Below are 26,501 nucleotides of genomic sequence, written 5' to 3'. Positions count from 1 at the left end.
TTCTGGTGTCCCCCGCCGTGATACTGCTGGAATATTGCTAAAAGCGGCGTACAACCATACTCACTCACTCTGATGGCTTGTGTAGCCCAGCTGAAATGTTGATTATTCAAAACGAAACAAAACATACAGTGTTCAATGTTTTTATTATATGTGTGCTCTGAACAAAACACTGGACGAAATGTATAACAGTAACTCACACTCACCAATAAATTATAATAAAGAACGTGCAGGGCTGCCACTCAGACAAAGAAGGTGAAGGTCGAAAACTTTCCAATTTTGGCAAGGAATAGATAGTTCTCTGCGCATGTCAGAGACAAAACGGTAGAAGAATTCAAGCAGTGTAACCACATACAAATGGTTTACCGTATTTACTCAAATAGACGCCTTGCCGCCAAAATAGACGCCGGGTAAAAAACGAATGAGATCGGGTCTCTTATGCACGCTGGGCTGCTTACGGACAGTAAACAATCGGCGGTGTCTATTTGGGGAAATACGGTAAATATATAAATGTTCAATACTATTCAAAAGATTTGCCAAGTAATAAAAAACATTGTAGACATAGGCGTGAACTGTCTGAGTTAGTATATCAAGCGTTAACAAGATGAATCTCTCGGATTGTTTACCTGTAAACAGTTTTACTCTCAGAATAACACTCCCACCCACTCATTCATCTTAAGGTATCACAGTCTGATACATACAAGTATATATGTGAAGCTACCTTCACTTATGTAAGCGTGTTCACATATTTCTCCTTTTGATTCAAGTTACTGAATTATTTGATTATATAATCCCCATTTTCTATACTTTGTCATCTTTAAGTTAATCCAATTAATTCAATCCTCACGAATTGACGTTGGCTTTTGATGGCATTTGTTCGTGTCGGTATTACCAAAACACCCCGAGAATGTCAAAGAGACCTTTTCTACAATGTGACCTTAGCACTAGGCTTGTAGTTTCACCCCATGAATAAACCTCATTAAGCATAGGGCTAAGATCTTATTTTGGATCACGACTATTCATAGGGTGCAACACTATTTACACCGCACGGCCACAATGAACTGATCATGTGTTTGTCAGAAAGTTTCAGATTTTCAGTGTACTTAATCTCCATTATAAGAAATAGATTCTACCGCTACCATAGCTTCGTTTCGGAAGTGACGTCAGCACCACCATCGCTCCTTTAACCAGTACAAAAGTTCGCTCACTCGTGAGTAATATGATTGGACGGCTTTTTTTGTATCATGTATTTGTATCGTAGCTGTGAAAACGAATGGTACATGGTATTTATCATAACAGCATGGGCGTATAACACACTGGATAATTGAGGAACTGCCACGTCTTTGGTTCTGCATAATGAGGCAATCTCATTAAAATCAGATCTTAGTTCTCGCTACCGCTAAACAAAGATCTGAGGACATTACGGGTCACGTCAGACCGACCTTGCGCGAACTTTGACCGACCAATGGAATGACCAATCAGAAGGCAGCTTTCTAGTGCTTTACGGCACAAATTTCAAATTGGCGACTACGCTTCGAAACATATTTCAACATGTGGTCTAGATTGTAAGGATTCAGTCGTTAAACCCGTAATTATCGTTCGGAATACCCCATGTTAAAGTTTTCGAGATTGCATGATTAGAAATCACATTCCGACTGTCACTTTCATAATCTGGTAAGCGACACACTGATTGGTCGGATGAAAGGTCGTTCTGACGTGACCCCTAATGGGATGTCTTCAGATCTTTGTTTAGCGGTAGCGAGAACTAAGGTCTGATTTTAATGAGATTGCTAAAATGAGATGGTAGGTCAGTGAAGGTTTGGGTTAGGGGGTTGATCATAAGACACATTTGCCCCTTTAGCGAAATATGATCGCCAACCAATTGTGAGGGGCATGGACGTTGTTCAATGGAAACAAATATGAATTGTCTTCATAAACCAAGAGAAGGGTTATGGAAACTTTTCTCCATTTCAAACATAGTAATTCATTTGGTCCCCCAAATCACAAAGAACAAATAATTAATTTGTTGTGGCGTTTAGCTAAATAAAAGTCAACGGAAATGCATATTTTATCACACATAGAAACGAAAGTCTACAATTTTAACATATTTTTCATATAGGTAACTTTAATGGATAAAAATATATAAATAATCTCATATGTTTGGTATTTAAGTGACTTTGGTCAATCAACAGAATGGCTGGTAAGATTACTCTGTTGCGTTTTGGCGCAATACCCTGAGGTTTGCCACGAACGTGATAATTCAAGAACAATCAAGACTGACATGGCGCATACTTCTTGAAACTGGACGGTATGTTGTACGGACTTCTCGGATCCATGTCACAATGTAATAAATAAACAAATCACAAACATGAACAATTAAATATATATATAACTTTGGACGGAATCTTTGTTACACACTGGAAATCAGTCATAAAAAATAGTACAATTTGTATAGATTATATAAACAACAAACACGTTGAATGGACTTTTGTCTAAGAAACAACGATTAACACATTGGAAATGTGATACTCGAGATAAAATGTCGCCTTTATCATTTGTGATGTTCGCAATATTGAGACACGGGACATGCAACTCGCTTTAATACACTCGACTGACACTGTCTTGTGAAACTGTTAAAATCACCGGAATCGCGAAAAGAACCATGCCTTTTTATCAGAAATAATCACAAAAGGGTTGGTGCGTGAGTTCGGTTGAACGCGCTTTGAACAGTATTCCAGTTATATCACGGCGTGTTAGTTTGATGTGGGAGGAAAGCCCTAAGTGGTGCCGGTCTCAGACGTTTAACAATTCGGTGATGCCAACGAGCATGGGTATGGTACTGGCGGCACGCCTCAGAGACATCACTCTGCAGAGCGAGTTGCAGGAAATAACGAGGTCACTTACAGCGAAAACCGTTAAACTTATTTATAATACAACGGATGCATTAACGGCCAAAGTGCTTTTAAATAGCAAGAGGCAGATCTATACTTTTAACCACTAGCCCTCGAAAGTAAATGTTCTTTGGTAAAAATACACCAGCATAAAATTCGAAATGTATGACGCTGTGGTGTCGGCGACTTCATTGCGAATTTACAACTAATGTGAGTGAGTTAAAATTTCACGTCGCATCGGCTAAAACGTATGTAACACAAGTACCATTGAGAGTGATTCATAAACACATGCTTATGGTGTAGTCGGAATAATATAGTGGAATCGGCTTTTAGAAGTTTTTCTTAACATGATGGAAATCTCTTTTATCTCCATTTTGTTTGGTCTGTTGTTTAACGCCGCACTCAGCAAAATTCCAGCTATATGACGGCGGTCTGTAAATAATCGAGTCTGGACCATACAATCCAGTGATTGACATCATCAACATAGATTCACGCCATTGAGATACAATGCCATGCATCAAACAAGTCAGCGAGCTTGACCAATTGTATCTACATGAACTCATTTGAGTGATCATGACAAACGTTATGAACTACGGGACATAAAATCGGGCGTGTTTTTGAGCATTCATCAATGCGTATATAACACGAGTCACTACTTGGAGCCCTACAACAAACAATACATTTTGATTATAATGTCAGTACTGCAAATACCAGAGTTACAGTAAACATGTTTTTCTTGTTTTTAACGATATGCAAATTTCCGTCGGATTTTACTGACGTTTCATTGAATTAATAATTTGACAGTTTTGAGTCAAATGAAAACACATTGAAATCAAATCATAACAGACCTAAACGATTGTAACACAGTCAAAGCCCATTAATCTGCCTTAGAAAAGTCTTTCAAATTATGAACCAGTCGTCACTATTAATTTGTATGATAACGGTTCGTTTTTGTGCAAACACATAAACATATATATGTGAACACAGCACACAAGCTGACTGGCACGGTAGAAACACCTCGTGCGAACAACACAACCTTGGTCGTAACACGGGGCTTGGACCATATTCTCTCACTGGCGCGTATCCCACAAACATGCATTCTCACAAACACTCATCCCTACATACAGAATCCAATAAAAATCGGGCACATTGGTCATACAGATTAATTTGATCTGATACACCTAGCAGCACTGTCCTGCAGTAGCCATTCACAGCTAACGGATGAGCGGAAAGTTATTCCTCCAACATACTTGAAGTATCGCGTCTACCATCCACATCATTAACAATCCTGGCTTGAACTGACCAACGTTTTTCGAAGAAACACGAGTCATTCCAGTTTGTTTCAGTGATCATTCGTCTTCCTGAAGACCAGAACGTGTTGGAGCCAGCTTCAGAAGCAAGCTATTCCGAACACACCTTGTGGTCTCATAGGCAGCAGCCGACATCATTCCGACTTGAACTGGACCAGTTGTTTTTGAAGGAACACGAATCTCTCCAGTATGCTTCAGTGATATTACGTCATCCCTTCCGTCAATGTAGTCTTTCGGAACGACGTAGGCCTAATCCAGACCACAGTGTATACATGAAGACTTCAAGATGCTTTTTCGTATCACAGCCAATTAACCTATAAAAGTTCATCAGTGTAATCGATCCTGTACTGTAAGGCTGGGATGTCAGCATCCTCCTCCACATCATGCACCAGGAGGGTGAAGTAGTAGGTCCCCTCCTTTGGGAGGTTCAGATGGAACGTCTCCGCGTTGTCCACAGATCGGATCTCTTGGTCAATATAATACAACAACGATTCTGAATCCTGGGCCGGACCTGGACCCAGGTACTGCAGCGTTGGCGTCACAGCCACGTTCTGCAGCAACACCGTCACACTCAACTTCCCATCATAGGTTCGCATGACCGCTTTCATGCTCAATGGGCGAATGTTAAAGGCAAACATTGCAGGCCACGTCTTAAGCGTTCCCTCAAAATCCTCGATGGTTGTAGTCTGTGACATTTGGGACCATTTGCGGTTGTTTGGGAGATGGGACAATTTGAATTCATCGGGTGGTGCAAGGAAAAAATGTTCCACAAAATATTTAAAAGGCTGAGCCCCAAACTGGACATCCATTAGCCGGTATTGACCGTCAAGGAGGACGGCGTTCCACACGTGTCGGCAAGCTTCGACTGTGACGGGGTCGCCGGGCAGGTAGTCTCTGTGTTTGGCCACGCCCTCCACCAGCTCGCACTTCAGGCCGGCACATCTGGAAGGTAAACACCGTGGTCAATGTGTAATGTCACGGGCCATGGTCAGATATAGCAGTACGATTGATCAATATCGGGTACCATATTCAAACAAAAGGCGCATTTCATCTTGAATGTGACGTATATACAGCCTAATTGCTTTCATTCATTTGGTTTATTTACTTTGAATTTATTTATTGTATACGCTTATTTGTTTGCATTAAATCGGATTCTGAGTTGGTTGGTTGGTTGCTTTGTTGTTTTACGCTGCACTCAGCAATATTCCAGCTATATGACGGCGGTCTGTAAATAATCGAGTCTGGACCAGACAATCCAGTGATTGATATCATGAGCATCGATCCACGCAATTGGGATACGATGACATGCATCAACCAAGTCAGCGAGCCTGACCATCCGATCCCGTTACTCGCCTTTTACGACAAGCATAGTCACCTTTTACGGCAAGCATTGGTTGCTGAAGACCTATTCTACCCCGGAATCGGGATTCTGAGACTTGGGTCTCAGCTTGAGCATGCAACAATATGTTTTACACTTTAGACTTCATATATATCGGCCAAAGGCACTGCACATTCAGACATGGAGAGAACATGATTCGGCTATATCACTGCGTGTCAGCTTGATGGGGGAGGATGGCCGGAATTGATACAGGTCGTTTACCACGTTGGTGAAACCCATGAGCACGGGTGTGGTGGTGACAAACCTAGAAATGTAATCAGGCCTACCGGGATTCGAACCCATGATTATATGTTTCTGGTACGTGTTAGGAACGCACCTCTGAAGAGCGATTTACGGTGCCTTACACCAACCAAGAAGTATTATCAGGGAAAATGGGATTCGAACCCACATCTCTACGTTTCTTGCACGTCTGACGGATGTTACAATGGGCGCAGAGCATGCAATACAACATACGTGAGTGAGTGAGTTGGGTTTAATGCCGCTTTTAACAGTATTACAGTTATATGGCAGCGTGTCAGCTTAATGTGGGAGGAGATCAGGCCTCAGACGTTTACCACTTCGGTGAAACCCACGAGCACGGGTATGGTGCTGACAAACCTAGAATCATAATCGTGGCGAACCGAGATTCGAACCCACAATCATAGGTTCCTGGCGTGCCCAAGGGACGCAACTCTGAACAGCGAATCGCGCTGCCTTAGACAACTGGGCCACCCGTACCCCCTACAACATACGTAGTGATATAGTTTCATGTTAAAGATGGATAGCGTTCCTTTAACTCACACATCAAAGTGATTCGAATGTATTAAATGATATTTTTTTACATTCGTGCTGGTTGGGTCAGGACTCAGAGCTTAGGCCAAACTGTCCCAACTGGCACTAATACCCAACTGTTAAAACTGAAAAACACACGCAGTTTATATACTTGTATGTTGATGTTTACAGTAATGAGCTAGAAACACACTTAATTAGAAATTGCCTGTATTCCATTGTATGAACACTTATGTCACAATGATTTGTTTGTTTGTTGTTTAACGCCGCACTCAGCAATATTTCAGCTATATGAATGCGGTCTGTAAATAATCGAGTCTGGACCAGACAATCCAGTGAATGACATCATGAGCATCGGTCCACGCAATTGGAATACCATGGCATGCAAAAACCAAGTCAGCGAGCCTGACCACCGGATCCCGTTAGCGCCCCTTACGACAAGCATTGTCGCCTTTTACGGCAAGCATGGGTTGCTGAAGACCTATTCTACCCCAGATCTTCACGGGTTATATGATGAATGAAACCTGGGTTGTTTAGCCACCTTACCCGGCGCACTCGTGGATAGTTCTGTGAAACACGGATGTTCACTGACGTTTCATCACATACTGACCTTATCATCTCTTGGTAGAGGCTGGCGTATGTGATCTTTTTCTCAGCCAACTGTTTCATCCTCCCCGTGGGGGAGTTGGGCTTGTGTGACGCCTTGCTGTAGTACTCCAGACTCTGGCTGGCTAGCCACCGGTAGAGGGCGTGGGCCTTCGTGTGGGGGGTCTCACAGTCACGTGTTATGGCCGCCACGAGACTCTTCAGAGAGTCGTGCTGCTCGGTACGCACCTGAAACAGACGGGGAGGTGTTGGAGATGTGTTTCGTGTAACGGTACATTTTCCCGCGGCAAGGGCGTTAACTGAATGTTAAAGTTCTGTTTCCACGTTGAAACTGGGCGTTTTTAGTCAGTTAACTCCCTTGCCTCGAGAAGCTGGTATGGGTGTGGCCAGATCCATCACATGACGTGTTGGCTAGAAGGGTCGGATTCCTTCTGTACCTTCTCAGATGCATTCAAGCATCCTTTGCACACTAAAACAGGGAACCTATGATCGAACGTGCTTTCACCACCACTCATCTGTTATGTTTCTCTGTATGTTTCATTCATAAATCCATACACCCCACACATTCAAAACCTAGGCAATCTGGTCCCTACACTTAATACACAAAAGCACGCCCACGCCCAACACGCACACACGCACGTGCACACGTCCCACGTAACTATAACACCCGAAATACACTCTACGCCACCATATCGTAGACCCTGACACTCCGCATCCGGACACCCTACACCCAGTACCCACCACATCCACCCTCAACCTCCAACAACCTCCTACCACCACATCCACCCTCTATCTCTGACAACCTCCTACCACCACCTCTCCCAACTACCTCCTATCATCACCTCCCCCAACTACCTCCTACCACCACATCCACCCTCCACCTCCCCCAACTACCTCCTACCACCACATCCACCCTCCACCTCCCCCAACTACCTCCTACCACCACATCCACCTTCCACCTCCCCCAACTACCTCCTACCACCACATCCACCCTCCACCTCCCCCAACTACCTCCTACCACCACATCCACCCTCCACCTCCCCCAACTACCTCCTACCACCACATCTACCCTCCACCTCCCCCAACTACCTCCTACCACCACATCCACCCTCTACCTCCCCCAACTACCTCCTACCACCACCTCCCCCAACTACCTCCTACCACCACATCCACCCTCCACCTCCCCCAACTACCTCCTACCACCACATCCACCCTCCACCTCCCCCAACTACCTCCTACCACCACATCCACCCTCCACCTCCCCCAACTACCTCCTACCACCACATCCACCCTCCACCTCCCCCAACTACCTCCTACCACCACATCCACCCTCCACCTACCCCAACTACCTCCTACCACCACATCCACCCTCCACCTCCCCCCCCCCAACAACCTCCTACCACCACATCCACCCTCCACCTTCCCCAACTACCTCCTACCACCACATCCACCCTCCACCTCCCCAAACTACCTCCTACCACCACATCCACCCTCCACCTCCCCCAACTACCCCCTGCCACCACATCCACCCTCGAACCTCCCCCCTCCAACAACCTCCTACCACCACATCCACCCTCAACCTCCCCCAACTACCTCCTACCACCACATCCACCCTCCACCTCCCCCAACTACCTCCTACCACCACATCCACCCTCCACCTCCCCCAACTACCTCCTACCACCACATCCACCCTCCACCTCCCCCAACTACCTCCTACCACCACATCCTACCACCACATCCACCCTCCACCTCTCCCAACTACCTCCTACCACCACATCCACCCTCCACCTCCCCCAACTACCTCCTACCACCACATCCTACCACCACATCCACCCTCCACCTTCCCCAACTACCTCCTACCACCACATCCACCCTCCACCTCCCCCAACTACCTCCTACCAGCACATCCACCCTCCACCTCCCCCAACTACCTCCTACCACCACATCCACCCTCCACCTCCCCCAACTACCTCCTACCACCACATCCACCCTCCACCTCCCCCAACTACCTCCTACCACCACATCCCCCAACTACCTCCTATCACCACATCCTACCACCACATCCACCCTCCACCTCCCCCAACTACCTCCTACCACCACATCCACCCTCCACCTCCCCCAACTACCTCCTACCACCACCTCCCCCAACTACCTCCTACCAGCACATCCACCCTCTACCTCCCCCAACTACCTCCTACCACCACATCCACCCTCCACCTCCCCCAACTACCTCCTATCACCACATCCACCCTCCACCTCCCCCAACTACCTCCTATCACCACATCCACCCTCCACCTCCCCCAACTACCTCCTACCACCACATCCACCCTCCACCTCCCCCAACTACCTCCTACCACCACCTCCCCCAACTACCTCCTATCACCACATCCACCCTCCACCTCCCCCAACTACCTCCTACCACCACATCCACCCTCCACCTCCCCCAACTACCTCCTACCACCACATCCACCCTCCACCTCCCCCCTCCAACAACCTCCTACCACCACATCCACCCTCCACCTCCCCCAACTACCTCCTACCACCACATCCACCCTCCACCTCCCCCAACTACCTCCTACCACCACCTCCCCCAACTACCTCCTACCACCACATCCACCCTCCACCTCCCCCAACTACCTCCTACCACCACCTCCCCTAACTACCTCCTATCACCACATCCACCCTCCACCTCCCCCAACTACCTCCTACCACCACATCCACCCTCCACCTCCCCCAACTACCTCCTACCACCACATCCACCCTCCACCTCCCCCAACTACCTCCTACCACCACATCCACCCTCCACCTCTCCCAACTACCTCCTACCAGCACATCCACCCAACACCTGCCCCAACTACCTCCTACCACCACATCCACCCTCGACTCCTCCTACCACCACATCCACCCACCACCTCCCCCAACTACCCACGACTCCTCCTACCACCACATCCACCCTCGACTCCTCCTACCACCACATCCACCCTCGACTCCTCCTACCACCACATCCGCCCACCACCTCCCCCAACTACCTCCTACCACCACATCCGCCCACGACTCTTCTACCCCCCACATCCACCCACGACTCTTCTACCCCCCACATCCACCCTCCACCCGTCTTACCCTGAGGATCCCGTCTAGCAGCTGTAGCGAGGCTGAAATCCAGGAGGAGTCTAGGGACGCTGTGTCCACGTCGTTGTCTCTGCTTCTCTCCGAACTGGAGTAGCTACCTGACGACGACGACGTCACGACAACGCCGCTGTCGGGTCGCAGCCTCTGCTTGACGTCCATCTGGACACAAACAACAAATATAAAACCTCTAACAACAAAACAACAACTTAATAACCCCCAACAACAACAGCCACTGTACACACCTCAAACAACAGCCGCTGTACACACCTCAAACAACAGCCGCTTCTCCGAAACACTCATCCTGCACGCGAATCTCCCATATCTACCACCTGCACATACCCCACCAATATCTCAAGGCCTTGATACCCGAATCCATAAACATCCACACGGTGGTTTTCATTACCTAACCTTAAAGTGAACTTCCGAACATTTCCCCCGCCTCAACATAGCCGTAAGAGCTATACCTGATCTACGTCTATAGTCAAACCAGAATATTAATGTACAAACCCACGACGTTGAATGCCGATACACAATGCACGTCAACTCTCGCCTCAACATAACCGGATGACAGAGATTTATAAAGTACATGTGATACTAAATCAAGCGGGCACATCCCGCGAACGACCACATACATATTATTTACATGACATGCAAAAAGAAATCCATTGCCTGGGTGAGATAATGTAAGCATATTATGTCCCGTATTCGTCTCATGATACAAAATATATCCATCAATGTCACACCATTTAACATCCAAGACAACACACACCTACCAGACAATACAAACGTACCATATGCATTCTACAAACCACTGTGTCAGACGTACGTGCACTGCATACTTAACGGGAAGCAGGCAGAATTAATCAAACTGGTTCCCCCTTCAGATCACACAGAATGGGGTTATAAAGAAACCGTTACCTGCATGTCCACCCACACCAGCGTATATGGACTTATGCGAAACATATCACTACACACACTAAACAATAGAGTCGTTACGGTTGGGCGCGGTTTACCTGTATATCCCCGTGAGTGGTGCAGAACGTTTCTCTGTGGTAGAGTCCCAAAATCTCGCTCGCATAACGGAGGATTAATCACGAGTGTGCTGAGGACTAAAATCTACTTAAAACCGAATAACCTTGTGGGAAAGTGTGTGATCGTTCTCCAGACCCCCTGCCTAGACCTGGCTATAATTCAATGTCTGTCTGACTGGGGGGATCCCACCCTCCCGGACTCCGCGACACAGATACCTCGTCAGTACCCAGTCACCCCCAACAACCAGAGCGCCACGTTACTGGACACATGCTACCCCTATTTATTTAACAGGATTATTAAACCTTCCCTCCTATATGCCGCGGAGGTGAAACGATGGTATCTGTACATAGAATTTACAGTAAACTACGTTTATAACGAACACGCTTATACCGAACTGCCGGATATAACGAACTGCTTTTTGGTCCCGCCCATTTGCTGTATATATGCTTATAACGAGCTACGGTTATAACGAACTTGTGATCCCTTTGAGTTCGTTATAACCGTAGTTTACTGCACTTTAATGTAGATTTTATGGAAACAGTTTGGAAACAGTACACACACAGTTTGGATATGTCATAATTCCAAATTATGCTTATTTGAACTCGTGGTACACATTTATCCAACGTATAGGGTAATCGACCATATCGAACGTATTAGGTAAAGTGAAGCATACGCTGTATACGACACGACATCCAAGGCCTCAGTAAAGTTTTCAAAACGTTTTATCGTAAACATATGTGCAGAACATTTCCAAATGTAACGCATCAGTGCTCTAAATTGTGTCGGATGCAGTTACCCATTTTGACTTGTACCGTATGTATCGTGTTTGTTCAGTGAACCCTAGCCTTGCCTTTGCATGTGTTTGTGTCGGGTGCCACCGGTGGGGACAGGATACTCTCACATTTTCGCGATCACCTGATGTCATCGCTATTTGATAGCGATTCATTAACACATGCATATGACATAGTAGCTTTTAGCAAATTCTGTATAAACGAACGTGTTTTCATTCATTGCATGAAACCGCCTCCGTGGACTAGTGGTAGAGCGTCCGCCCGGAGAGCGGAAGGTCCGGGGTTCTATCCCCGGCCGCGTCATACCAAAATACGTTTAAAGATGGTACTTGTTGTTACCCTGTCTGGCGCTCGGCTTTAAGGGGCTTAAACAAGAACTGGACGGCTCGTAGTCAGTGTAGTGTGTCCGTGTGGGGTATTCATGTTAAACTGCGGCATGGTATCTCAGTGGGGTAGCACTATAAATCGGCATCAGTCCGGACTAGTACAAGCAGCCAAACCCAATTTCACCACCTCATTTCATTACACAAAAAGGGGTTTGTGACATCGACAGATCGATCTGAAAATGGCCAACTGTTTCAGCCAACAAAAACTTTTGTTTCAGAATTGTAGTCTCGAAACAGTTGATTAAGCGATAAGTAATTACTAATTATTTCTTTCACTCACTCCAGATTGTAAATTTCTGTAAAGTGTGATTGTTGCTTAACGCCGCACTCTCCAACATTGTGTATGGTTTTACGCCGATTTTAGCAATATTCCAGCAATATCACGGGCTTCACACATTGTACCCATGTCGGGAATCGAAGCCGGGTCTTCGGCGTGACGAGCGAACGCTTTAACCATTAGGCTTCCCGACCGCCCCTCTCCAACATTAGAACTGTATCATGGCTGTCATTATTTTCAAGAAAGGGTAATGTTTTCAAACTATGCACGTTCCCCTTTTGATCCCCGCTTTGATCAACGCTTAAGAGTTCATGATTGTACTTGACTTCCACTTCACCTTTCAACGACTATCGCCACAGATTTGATATCATTTGGAATGTCAACAACGTGTCAATATCCACCAAAAGCACATTGGAGCGACTATGTTAAAATTTACCCATTATCGAGACTATATTCAAGTATAATAGCTTTCTCCAGGCATCACTTCTGCAATGGTTAACAATTAACCGATTAAGGCCGATATCAAACTACAGGTGCCTTTAACCTAAACCCGCAATACCCTTCTCAGAAACACCCCCATTCGGACCATATCGGGTAATTCCGCTACGTCAGTATATACATATATATCATTCGTGACAACTCGTGTCATTTTAATAGCATTGGGCATTGCCGAGTAGTGTCAACTGTATTTCGGGACAAGCCGTGCCAGACAGCGTCCAGTGGCATTCCACGTTGGTAGCCTCACGCCAAGGGACCGGAGTTCACTATAAGCCACCAGAGCAGCGACCCTTTGTGCAAGAGATAATGGGATTTATGCGTATAAACTCCCGCTCAACAGAGAGCCGCGCCGGTGTGGCAAGCCACTTAAGATCTATTCTATCTCGAAATAACTCCGTCTTACCCCGGCACTGTATGTCATTCACTCAAGCCTTCTATTGTCTAGTGGGGGCACGAGTGGCCCAGTCGTCTAAGGCAGCGCGATTCGCTGTGCAGAGTTGCGTCCCTTGGGCACGCCAGAAACCTATGATTATGGGGTTCGAATCCCGGTTCGCCCCGATTATGTTGCTAGGTTTGTCAGCACCATACCCGTGCTCCTGGGTTTCACCGAAGTGGTAAACGTCTGAGACCTGCATCACGTTGGGCTTTCCTCCCACATTAAGCTGACACGCCGTGATATAACTGGAATACTGTTAAAAGCGGCGTTAAACCAAACTCACTCACTCTATTGTCTAGTTCGAACGTCATTTTGCATTGAAATCGAATTATATGCGACATACGCGTACGCTGTTTAACAACTGAATCAATATTGAACCACAACTTCTAAAATATTTCTGGCCCAAGAAACGCCTACGTGTTTGGTGCAGTCATAATTTACGGACTTGTCGATGTTACGCTTTTAGCTGTAGTTGAAAAGTAAATCGTTTATAAATGAAGTCTTAATATTGATTTAGTCTCGACGAAGAGCACTTAAAACCTTGTATAATCTTTTATGGCCTTGTAAACATGCCTGTTAAGCTTAGAGCTATTAAAATTGCAGTTTCCTTGTGTCATATTGACTTCACTTGACGCTTCAATCGATAGAACGTATACTCATGGAATAATATAAGGGAACACATAGAGATAGAGCCGAATTTCAATAATGTTGTCTTAAAATAATCAAAATGTATCATATCAACAAAATGGGCCACTGTCGAATCGAATAGTGAGTCAGTTGAGCCTAACGCCGCTTTGAACAACATTTCAGTAAACTCAAGAACTGTTTGCGGAACCACTTTGGTGAGGCCCAGAGCCCGTTCCACGAAGTTTGTTTGTTTGTTTGTTTGTTTGTTGTTTAACGCCGCACTCAGCAATATTCCAGCTATCCAGCGGTCTTTAAATAATCGAGTCTGGATCAGACAATCCAGTGATTGACATCATGAGCATTGATCAACGCAATTGGGATACAATGACATGCATCAACCAAGTCAGCGAGCCTGGCCACCCGATCCCGTTAGTCGCCGCTCACGACAAGCATAGTCGCCTTTTACGGCAAGCATGGGTTGTTGCTGAAGAGCTATTCTACCCCAGATCTTCACGGGTCTCAAATGTATCACTGAGTGGTGTATCACTACATTGCAAGGCAGTCTTTGTTATTTCCGGGTTCAAACGCGTGATCATGCCACCAAAATCATCCCATAATCTAGTCTGGATCTGGATCTGGATCATTGGCAATGCAGTGACTGAAAACATGTATGTCTATATACTTCACCTCTACAAGTTTTGTCTGCCGATACTGACTTTTTAGTTTTCTTACAGTTGTCCTGTGTACTAACAACAAAGGGGGCGGTCGGGTAGCCTAGTGGTTAAAGCGTTCGCTCGTCACGCCGAAGACCCGGGTTCGATTCCCGACATGGGAACAATGTGTGAAGCTCATTTCTGGTGTCCCCCGCCGTGATATTGCTGGAATATTGCTAAAAGCGGCGTAAAACCATACTCACTCAGTCAGTCACTGACAACAAAGCGTTGAATAACCATAGGTTGAAGAAATTCTTAAAATGGATCTTGAGCCTTGGCACTGTAATGTTTGCACACACAACAGCAGTAACATGTTGTTAATGCGCATGCATAGAAATGTCAACAATGCCCATATTTGGGTATATGTCAAAATTCGTGCACATCCAGATTTGCAACCGTTTTCAGTTTGGTCTGTTAACGAACGAAAGTTGTTATGTATTTACACTTAAATACATCTTTCACGTGGGTAATAAATAAAATACCACACTCATTCTCGTTGGATACCATTGTTAGTAAGTCCACTCGTTTATTACGAAACATTTTCGAGAGAATGACAAACGGCAAGAATCGATAAAAAATTAACTCCATAAATGACCATCTGTCATTATTTTGCCTTGTCAATGTGGAACACACGTAAAGAGGGTGTCAACAGTTTACGTATGGGCTAGACACTTGCTATAAAGGGAGACAATTTGAGGGGAGGTGACTCTTGTATGACAATAGTTCGTCAAATTGTCATGTTCACTGAAGTGAAATATCAAGTGTTATGTTAACTGCAGTGAAATATCAAGTCTTATGTTCACTGCGATGAATATATCACTTTTCACAACTTCAAGGGGCGGTCGGGTAGAATAGTGGTTAAAGCATTTGCTCGTCACGCCGTGTGAAGCTCATTTCTGGTGTCCCCCGCCGTGATATTGCTGGAATATTGCTAAAAGCGGCGTAAAACCATACTCACTTACTCACTCACAACTTCGGAAAACTCAGTCTTTCACACTGAAGTGTACAATAAATCTCACCTCTACCAGTTTAGTCTGTATGAGACTTGTACTGGCCTGGCTCTTCACGGTGGAAGGTCTAGATGACCTCATGCTGCTCCGCTCACTGGTCAGGTCCATGTGGAGGTCAACATGACCTCCGATCTGTGACCAAAGGGGAATTTACAATGGAAAATACGAAAGATTTCAAGTTTAACGTCTATAACGGCAATCGAAGCAACGACGCCATGACATAACACATTTGAAATGATATTTAAAATTTAATTGTTACATGAAATAAACATGAGCATCTTGTATATTTGTTTGTCCACCTATTAAATACTTCTGAATCCAACAATCCCATCGTACCTCAAGGCAGGTGCCACAGACGACAGAAGACCGCTATCGCATGATAGAAATAACAAAATTAATATATTCTTATACCTCGCAATGTCAGAGAGACATTCAGGTGGCCAAGAGCCAGAACTTCGAAGTCAAGAGTTACCTCCCGTAACCGCACCAGGCTCCGATACTTGTTCTTCGAAAACCAAATTAGTCCTGGTTATGATTCATGGTTGTAAACACCATATCCATGCACGTGGGTTTCTCGATTATGAACCCTGGTATTGTATCACCATAGTAACGTCATAAATTATTATGGGCTATCCAAACAGCGCGATATAAATGAAATACTGTACAAACAGGCACAGCCCAGTTGACTCAATATTGCTAAGTGTCAATGACGACACGGGGTGGATGCGCGTGTCCTGTACATGAACGTGTTCAGAGCGTGTTCTGCTATTCCAGCAGCACTAGGAACTGAAGAAAGCTCACCTGGATTCCTGGTTTGGCGCTGCTGACCGCCCTCCGCGGTCCAGCTGGTGACTCGGACAGGTGGACGTCTATTGCCGATTGGAGCTCCTCCCGCGACACCCCACCGTGTCGTGAACGTTCTACCAACGTTTTGGCCAGTTCCAGGTTGGGGTCCCGCACGTTCTACAAGAAGAAACAAACGTGATCACGGCCATCAGTGCACATATAACCAACAGCCAGGCACACAACACTAGATATCATTCCACGAGGTCGTTTTACTGAAATCGTAAAATTTATCCTTTGTCAGTTCCTCTAGGGCACGCTGAAGCTTAACATCTAAAGGAGCAGGATGTACGTTAAAGCGTATTATGTCCCCTCTGTCTGCATTGAATTGAGTGTGAGTGAATGAGTTGGGTTTAACGCCGCTTTTAACAGTATTCCAGTTATATCGCAGCGTGTCAGCTTAATGTGGGAGTAAAGCCCGAAGTGATGCAGGTCTCAGACGTTTACCACTTCGGTGAAACCCAGGAGCACGGGTATGGTGCTGACAAACCTAGAAACATAATCGGGGCGAACCGGGATTCGAACCCACAATCATAGGTTTCTGGCGTGCCCAAGGGATGCAACTCTGCACAGCGAATCGCGGCGCCTTCGACGACTGGGCCACCCGTGTCCCCCCATTATGGTGAGAGGTGATCCCAAACACAGCCTGGTTCCATGGGCAGGCAGCGCTTGCGCTACACTGCTTGCACCAGGGAACAACTTCTTGCTGTAGTTATGTGGTATATGTGCTTATAACGAACTACAGTTATAACGAACTAAAATTAGTGGCCCCTTTGAGTTCGTTATAACCCTAGTTTACTGTACATGAGTATGAAAGCGGCGACGATTCTGATTATTAACACTGGTTTGTCTGGTTCTGCCCCGCCCTCCTCTTGAAGGCCGCGGACGGTCGGGTAGCCTAGTGGTTAAAGCGTTCGCTCGTCACGCCAAAGACCCGGGTTCGATTCCCGACATGGGTACAATGTGTAAAGCCCATTTCTGGTGTCCCTCGCCATGATATTGTTGGAATATTGCTAAAAGCGGCGTAAAACCAAACTCACTCACTCACTCACTTGAAGGCCGCCATGACGTAACCGTGAGACAATTGTGTAAAACTCGCTGAAATGAGGTTTGGAATCAGCAAAACCATCGAAAATCTTCACCAGAAACGGTTGTTTTACCTATAATAATGTCTCGCAACGTCCATATTAATATCTAGGTGAGGTGAAATGGGGTTTAACGTCGCGTCCAAGATTTTTGCACTTATATAAGCGACGTGCATGTACGTGTGTGTGGCTGCTTGTACTAGTCCGGACTGATGCCGATTTAAAGTGCTAGCTCACTGAGATACCATGCCGCAGTTTAACACGAATACCCAACTCAGACACAGTATACAGTCTCCGAGCCGACCAGTCCTTGTTTTAGCCCCTAAATGCCGAGCGCCAGACAGGGTAACAACACGTACCATCTTTTAATCTTTTTGTATGATGCGGCCGGGGATCGAACCCTGGACCTTCCGCTCTCCGGGCGGACGCTCTACCATTAGACCACGGAGGCGGTCCTGTTAATATCAAATTACCATTGTACCTATTTGTACGGCAATTCCATAAAGCTCTTCGGACCGAGTCGTTATTGTACACTATTTTCTGACAATAGAGCAAGTGACGAGTATTATCAGAACTTCTATACGTTTCGTTCGTAAGCTACCGTCTCGGATCAAAGAGGCTGTCGACAAAGAATCTTTAAGACCTGTGTAAACTATCCGTTTCTCGCCCGAAGCCCCTGGGCGCTTCCTCTGACACAGGTACTGGCTCTGGTTTTAATCACATCAGATCTGTAGGCCAGTGGAACTAATTGAACATTAGCTGATTTGGCCTAACCTTTGAAAGCGTCGAAAATACTTCATGGCTACTTCTGAATGACTGACGCTGATCTGACTAGGTGGACTAATTCATTTACTACAGGATCAAAGATATCCGCTCAAAACAGTCTTTTCCTATAGCCCTGTGTCGGAGGTATTTGTCTATTATGACAAATTTAATATGTGTCGGCTTATTAGATGAAACGGGTCTCTTGGTGTAGGCGACACAGCCAGTCTGAAAACCTGCGAGTTCATTTACTTGGTAGTTAAACTTAACTGTTAGTGGACACCAGGCAAGGAGCATCTTCGTGCACAAATATAAATAGCCAAGATTCAATGAGCCCAGTCTTAACAATAAAACTCATAACAGATTCAATCAATAGGGATTCACGTGGAGTCGGATTAAGCATGTAGAGAGCGTTAGACTTGTACAGTATAAATGACCCTCAATATACACGACAATCGATATTGATTATTAACATTAATTTGACCGTGATCATTGTTCTGATTTTATTGTCGTCTGCACGATGTGATATTTACTTTCTAAAATATTAACTAAACCCATTGAATTACTTGTTTAGATCTTACGGATGTAATCGGTAAGTACAAGCAATGCGTCTAGCAGCAAGGTGTGAGATTACAGAACTCTCGTCTGCTGACTAAGGTCGTCTGAGGGTGTCGTCTGCCTCTATCAAGTGCAATACAGACGTTAAGAGTTCGTAGTCATAAAGAATACATTTAGGTTAATGCTCACACGAACAGGTAGATATGATGGTCACTCTTCACTCCCGTCAGACACGATAACAGACCCACGGCTGACGATATTATCCACACAACACAAATATGTCCTTGTATATATACAGTTTAAAATCCACATCTGCTTCAAACGGAATCTGATGATGATTATGACAGCTCACATCTTCCAATGAAATTACATCCACAACATAAATGAATACATCCGACTTCTCTTATATTCTACCAGAACAGAATGAGCTCTACCAGAAGCTGTGACGAGTTACTGTCAATGTCAGCTACAATCCAGCCGTCAGCTGATAATACCATCTACAGCACGTTGGTTAAACCTCGTGTCAGATTAGTGCTAATTAAACAGGTCCGCGTGGGGGCTAGGCACAAGGGTGAATGACAAAAAAATGATTGCCACCCGTCAGTCATTTTGATCACATAATATTGTATGATTGAGCGTGACCAGGGTAAGCGATTTCACCAATCGGTCGTGACTAACAGCCACATTACACCAGCTATGTAAACATCACATAGTGCAGTTGGTACGAGGCAAACAGACTACCAGTGCATGGGGAGTTTTCGGGAGAGGCGAGGGCAGTCAGCCACGCGCCTAGCCCTGCAGCGTTGCCAAGGGGTTGTGTGAGGGTCTGTATTGACGGTATGGCTTCGCTTCATTCTAATATCCTGATCATCTGAACCTCTTTAAAGGCGATCAAGCCGCATTACCTACACTTGGTGAGAAGTGGTCTTATATCGTGACAGAGTCTTGTTTCATGGACATATAGACGGGGTGAACTCGGTGGACTAGGGTATCACGTAAACCGATATATCTGTTACTGTACTGAACGATTTGATTCTGTTCCTCCAACTGGTTGAATGATTAATTCAACGTTTGGTAGGAGGGGGTTTGCCGTCAACGTGAGTTGAGTGAGTGAGTTATCAAGATGCGTCATACTCACAAGTGCATTAACACGTGGATGGTGGCTTCGTATAACCGGAAGAAGGTCATCTAAGGTCACGGCTACACGATTCCGAGTAAGGACTAAAGACAAAGCATCTGTCAACTGCAGGATAGAAAAAAGTGTCGCATTTATCCAGAGAACTTCGATTATCCAGTGTATTATTTCTCGACTCAACTATGATAAATAAAATGCCGGGCAAAAGAAAATATACACATGAAAATTGGATTTGACAAAAAAAAAGTACGAAAGTAACCGAAACGTTACTAGGATTAACACAGTCGCCGAAACACTGCAAACACTGTAATGTCCAAACACGACTATAATACCCGTATCAAACACATCACCTTGGAATAAACATTTCTTGTTTGCTTCGTTCTAGCTACCGTCAAACATGGGGCAATTGGTTTTCATATATTTGTAAATAATCCAATTTGAATGGCAAGACCCTAAGCTAGACTATGTGAATGAGAGAGTGAGTATGGTTTTACGCCGCTTCTAGCAATATTCCTGCAATGTCACGGCGGGGGGACTTCACGCATTGTACCCATGTGGGAATGCGTACCCGGGTCTTCGGCGTGACGAGCGAACGCTTTAACCACTAGGCTACCTGACCTCCCCTAATGACCATGTAGTCTTAAAGGGGTCCTGCGATTTTGGAGACAGATTATGTTTTTTGTCACTGTTTCAGGATAAGCATCTCTAACTCTGAAGGGAGGGCCTGGACAATCACCTTTTTACAACCCAATGCTTTCAGGACATCCTGCACGTGGCAAATGTGTGAGAGTAATTATACGGGAGACTTGCATCATCTAACAAACGAGGCTATGGAAGCCTTTGTTTGTTAGTTTGTTTGTCAGCAATATTCCAGCTATATGACGGCGGTCTGTAAGTAATCGAGTCTGAACCAGACAATCCAGTGATTGACATCATGAGCACCGATCCAAGCAATTGGGATACGATTAAATGCTTCAACCAAGTCAGCGAGCCTGACCACCCGATCCCGTTAGTCGCCTCTTACGACAAGCATAGTCGCCATTTACGACAAACATGGGTTGCTGAAGACCTATTCTACCCCGGATCTTTAAGGTTCGGCTGTGGTAGCGAATGGGCTCAAGGTACGTATCATAATAGAATGGAGATATAATTCACCGGACAATCGAGGATGGCATTCAGTTGCATGTACATAGTATTTTATGTTTGTTCGTTTCATTAAAATGTCACGAGTTCAATATTGACTGTTTAAACTTATAAACAAAGTTAACTGTAACTAATCATACCAATGTATCGATAAAATAATGCATAGCAATGATTATATGCATGAAATGGCCTTACAGGCTGATCAGACTTCTAATACAAAACGAACCACAAACCACACATTAGAACTTGCGTACAACACCAAAATTGCAACGTTGAACATGTCACCTTGAGTTTGTTTTAGATGTTTAGATACCCAGCCGGTTGAGTGAGTGAGTATGGTTTTTCGCCGCTTTTAGCAATATTCCAGCAATATCACGGCGGTGGACACCAGAAATGGGCTTCACACATTGTACCCATGTCGGGAATCGAACCCGGGTCTTCGACGTGACGAGCGAACGCTTTAACCACAAGGCTACCCGACCGCCCCCTATCTTCAAGAAAAGTTGAATGCCAAAAAACTTAAAATCTTCAAAGAAAAGAGAGAATTTTTTATTGATGCTCTTCCAGTAAGTCTGAGAACATAAGCAAAGTTAATTTTGCCTTTGAAGATATGTATGAATTAATGTGGCATATGACACCGACGGAATTCTGTTGACTTTACATAAAATGCACGCACCTGTTCAATATTTGGTACCTCCCGTAATTTGGGGGCGGTGCCCTTAGCCCATCTACTGTCAACTTCAGAAGAGCTCAACAAATCATTAGCACCCATTACGTCACTTCCGCTATCACCAAGATGACTAGCTCCACACACTTCCGCCTCTAACTGGCCCTCTATGCGCTGCAGATGTTCTGCTAGAAAGGTAGACAACTCTTGCCGGGTGAGCGTGGCCTGTCGATAGTACAGCCCCTCAGCAAACTGTTCCTCGTATGCTTTCAACTTCTGCAAGAAATTGTGGACAAGTGATTAATTCAGTATTTCTGTAACGTCACGATGAATAAGGTGCATTGATACAGGTCTTAAACGGGTGCTCAAAATAGTGCAACCAACAAGCGCAGGAATACACTACTGACAATGCCATAAAATGTAGATTCTATACAGGTAACTACGACAGGCTGAGGAGAGATGAAATGGTGTTTAAAGTCGCGTCAAGATTGTTGCACTTATATAGCGACGTGCATGCCTGTGTGTGCGTGTGTGTGTGTGTGTGTGTGTGTGTGTGTGTGTGTGTGTGTGTGTGTGTGTGTGTGTGTGTGTGTGTGCGTGTTTGTGTGTGTGTGTGTGTGTGTGTGTGTGTGTGTGTGTGTCTGCTTGTACTCGTCCGAGCTAATGCCGATTTGATAGTGCCAGCCCACTGAGATACCCCACATGAGTTTAACATGAATACCCAACTCAGACACAGTATACTGACTCCGAGCCGACCAATCCTTGTTTTAGCCCCTTAATGCCGAGCGCCAGACAGGGTAACAACAAGTACCATCGTTTAACGTCTTTTGGTATGACGCGGCCGGGCGGACGCCCTACCACTAGACCACGGAGGCGGTCTTCTGTATATGAAACGTTTATGATCTCGTATTAAGAAGATATGTCTTGGGGTAGACGCATCTCGTTTGACCCGATCGCGAAGACCAACGGTAGAGATAGTCAGGTCATGATCTGATTTTAGTAAGACTGGAGATAGGTAATTGTACTTTTAATAATCAAGGATATGCTATACAAGGTGAGCCCTAATGGTGTCAACACTGATCAACATACCTCCTCATCCGGGTCCCTGTTCCAGCTGGAGGCGGGTTCCGACGCCTGCCTGTATTCCAGAACGAGGCGGGTGAAACTAGACCGATATCGCCGCACAAGCTGGACAAAGTCCCCAATCTCTCCACGACAGTCCTCCGACGCCGCTTTCACTCCCGTCCACAGTTCCTCTTCTAGTTCTGTAATGTTCTGTTGGGGAAAGCCCATTCAAACAGATGTTAAGCTTGGATATTAAGACCAATGACCCGTTCAACAAAGCGATCTAAGCGCTATGACTGACGTCGTCCATGTTAACATTTTAGACAGTCGCACGCTAAGATTGTTTCGTAAAGCGGACCTTGGGTTTAAACATAGACTTACGATACTCACAGCTATGATCGCGTTGCGGAACGGGAACATTAGTGGCGTAGGTTTTATAGGTTCATTATTAATTTTATCAGTCGTATGCTACGATTGCTTTGGGAAACGGGACTCAATTACATTTCCAAAGAGCTACGTTAAGGTTTGATGATCGCAAGTCTGGTACAGGTAGAGTTGACCTTAGTGGCATCTGTGCTGAAAAAGTGCTCGCTACAAGTTGAAACTCAGACAGGTAATTCCGCCCATTTAACTAAGACACTCGGACAGAAAGTGCGTGGAACCACTACAACAATTCACAATTTCTACGTTTGCTGAACACGAAGGAAGAGAGAGAGAGAGAGAGAGAGAGAGAGAGAGAGAGAGAGAGAAAGAGAGAGAGAGAGAGAGAGGTGAAATTTGGTTTAACGTCGCGTCCAAGATTATTGCACTTATATAGCGACGTGTATGCACGTATGTGTGTGTGGCTGCTTGTACTAGTCCGGACTGATGCCGATTTATAATGCTAGCCCATTGAGATACCATGCCGCAGTTTAACATGAATACCCCACTCAGACACAGTATACTGACTCCGAGCCGACCTGTCCTTGCTTTAACCCTTAATGCCGAGCCCCAGACAGGGTAACAACAAGTACCATCTTTTAACGTCTTTTGGTATGACGCGGCCGGGGATCGAACCCCGGACCTTCCGCTCTCCGGGCGGATGCTCTACCATTAGACCACGGAGGCGGTCGACAGAGAGAGGCAGAGACAGAGAGGCAGAGAGAGATTAACGTATGCGAATGATTTCGTGAAGTGAGTTTAACGCCTCTTTGAACAGTATTCCACTTACATCACGGCGTGTCAGTTTAATGTGGGAGAAAAGCCCAAAGTGATGCAGGTCTCAGACGTTTACCACTTTGGTGAAACCCACAAGCACGGGCATGGTGCTGACAAACCTAGAAACATAATCGGGGCGAACAGGGATTCGAACCCACAATCATAGGTTTCTGGCGTGCCCAAGGGACACAACTCTGCACGGAGAAATGTGGGGCCTTAGACGACTGGGCCACCCGGCTACACATAGTAACAACATTACACAGTCACATATTCGGAACTTTAAAGTGGCGTTTTGGTAAGGGGCTGCAAATTATTTAGAAGCACATAGCAGTTATATGAGCATCACTCTGAAAACACATATTTCATCTCGGTGCTGCAGAACAGTTAGGAACAACGGCGTCACTCCAAACTATTGTACACGTTAGTGCTCTCGTATGCTCTTCACAAAAGCAGAGATATTGGGCAGTTATTTAAAGGAGATCTTACACCACTTCAAAACAACAGGGCATGCGTATTAGTTGGCATTCCATGTCTTTGACACATGCGTTATATGTAATATGATAGGAACTTGTCCATGCAAACTCAGACAGACCATCCGGTGCGTGCACATTCGTTAGTGAATCGGATAGAAGATTCAAAACAGTGCATGAGTGAGTTAATAGGGTTTTAGGTCGATTTTAGTTGTAGTCCAACAATATCACGTCAAGGATACCATATATTAGCTTGAGTACCGATGTCTGGAACAGAACCTAAGTGAGTGAGTGAGTGAGTATGGTTTTACGCCGCTTTTAGAAATATTCCAGCAATATCACGGCGGGGGACACCAGAAATGGGCTTCACACATTGTACCCATGTCGGGAATCGAACCCGGGTCTTCGGCATGACGAGCGAACGCTTTGACCACAAGGCTCTAACCCACCCTCCACCCCCTTTAATACTGTTACTAATATTTCTTAGTTTTTGTTCAACGCCGCACTCAGCGATATTTCAACTATACGACGGCAATCTGTAAATATCCAGTGATTGACATCATGAGCATCGAACTACCCATTGGGATACGATGACATGCATCAACCAAGTCAGCGAGTGTGACCACCCGATCCCGATAGTCGCCTCTTACGACAAGCATGGGTTTCTGAAGATCAATTGTAACCCCTATTTTCGGTGTGGAACTTCTACCGCATAATTGGTTACTTGGCTTAAAATGAACGTTTTGTGTAATTGTGCTCATTATATCATCCATTTTTACAAATTGGATTAAGATGTCGATAGCGTTATATCAATGTATAAATAGGACCAATTAATGTTGAGAAAATGTATTGTATTCTTAGAACAAAGGAACATTTTGTTCACCTTACCTTTCGTATAATATTAGCAGCATCCGGGTTAGTAAAGACACACCAATCAGAATTAGTAGAAACTGGATCAAACAAGATTATACTGGATATTGAGCGTTCACTTGCTTTCTTGGCGATATTCACATCGTGAACACTACGAACGCTAAAGCTGCCATAGTCACGTGGATCGCGCGTAACGCTCGAATCTAATCTCCACCAATCATCGTTCAACCGGAAAGGACCGGTTTCATCCGGTATGGAGAGGACGTCGGAATCTTCACTGTCAAGGTCACTGTCAGTAGCGTCACTGCTCAGACCCCCCGTGGACTCCGTCTTCCGGCTTTTCTCCGTCCCCGATCGTCTTCTGCCAGACTTCAAGCCACGCCTCTTCCGCACGTTAGCACTCTTAGGTCTCACCATCCGGGTTCTAGTGGGCGTTGACTCTTCGTCTTCTTCCGTGATGGCGAACTCTGACAAGCTGTGGTTACGTCTTAGATGAAGGCGGTAGTTGTTGCCGTGGTCAGTGGGCGCCATTTCCGGTCGATGTCGCGATCCCGACCCGTATAACAACCGGGGTGTTCCAGGACCTTCCTGGTTCGACTCGAAGAAGTGGCGTTCGAGTTCCCTCACGTCCACACCCCCCGGGCGGCCCCTCCCGACCTCGGAGATCCCCGAGTCGTGGGAGTCGGACAGAGCCAAACCCTCCTGGTCATGTCTGGAGATGCTTGACCTCACGGCCACCGTCGCTGGGCCGTTGCACGTGCTGAAGCCGCTCCCCATGGCGTCGCCAGCGGCTAGTAGACGTGGGTGGGTCTTGTTTGGGGGAGCGTCATGTGTTT

At 45.7% G+C, this 26,501-nt stretch overlaps 1 protein-coding gene across 1 annotated transcript; it reads right to left on the bottom strand.

The window, feature by feature from the left end:
• Positions 1–156: 156 nt before the first annotated feature.
• Positions 157–26,501, bottom strand: LOC139445488 (uncharacterized). Its single transcript, XM_071226630.1, has 9 exons — positions 25,684–26,501; positions 23,153–23,338; positions 22,073–22,339; positions 20,257–20,361; positions 16,672–16,833; positions 15,880–16,002; positions 10,092–10,259; positions 6,976–7,199; positions 157–5,140 (listed from the first exon to the last, which is right to left on the bottom strand). Exons 1-9 carry the CDS (start codon positions 26,440–26,442, stop codon positions 4,513–4,515), a joined length of 2,622 nt encoding a protein of 873 aa, XP_071082731.1. The 5' UTR covers positions 26,443–26,501; the 3' UTR covers positions 157–4,512.

The sequence above is a fragment of the Haliotis cracherodii genome, unplaced genomic scaffold, assembly GCF_022045235.1.
Source record: "Haliotis cracherodii isolate W230 unplaced genomic scaffold, xgHalCrac1.p SCAF_6, whole genome shotgun sequence".
NCBI lineage: Eukaryota > Metazoa > Mollusca > Gastropoda > Lepetellida > Haliotidae > Haliotis > Haliotis cracherodii.
This window is presented reverse-complemented; position numbering and strand designations above follow the sequence as displayed.

Coding starts and splice junctions, on each gene's coding strand:
- LOC139445488 (XM_071226630.1), bottom strand. CDS start 26,442: ATGGGGAGCGGCTTCAGCACGTGCAACGGCCCAGCGACGGTGGCCGTG. Junction 16,834..20,256: donor ATCCACGTGTTAATGCACTT/GTGAGTATGACG, acceptor TTCTTCTTGTAG/AACGTGCGGGACCCCAACCT. Junction 10,260..15,879: donor TACAGACTAAACTGGTAGAG/GTGAGATTTATT, acceptor GTTTGTGTCCAG/ATGGACGTCAAGCAGAGGCT.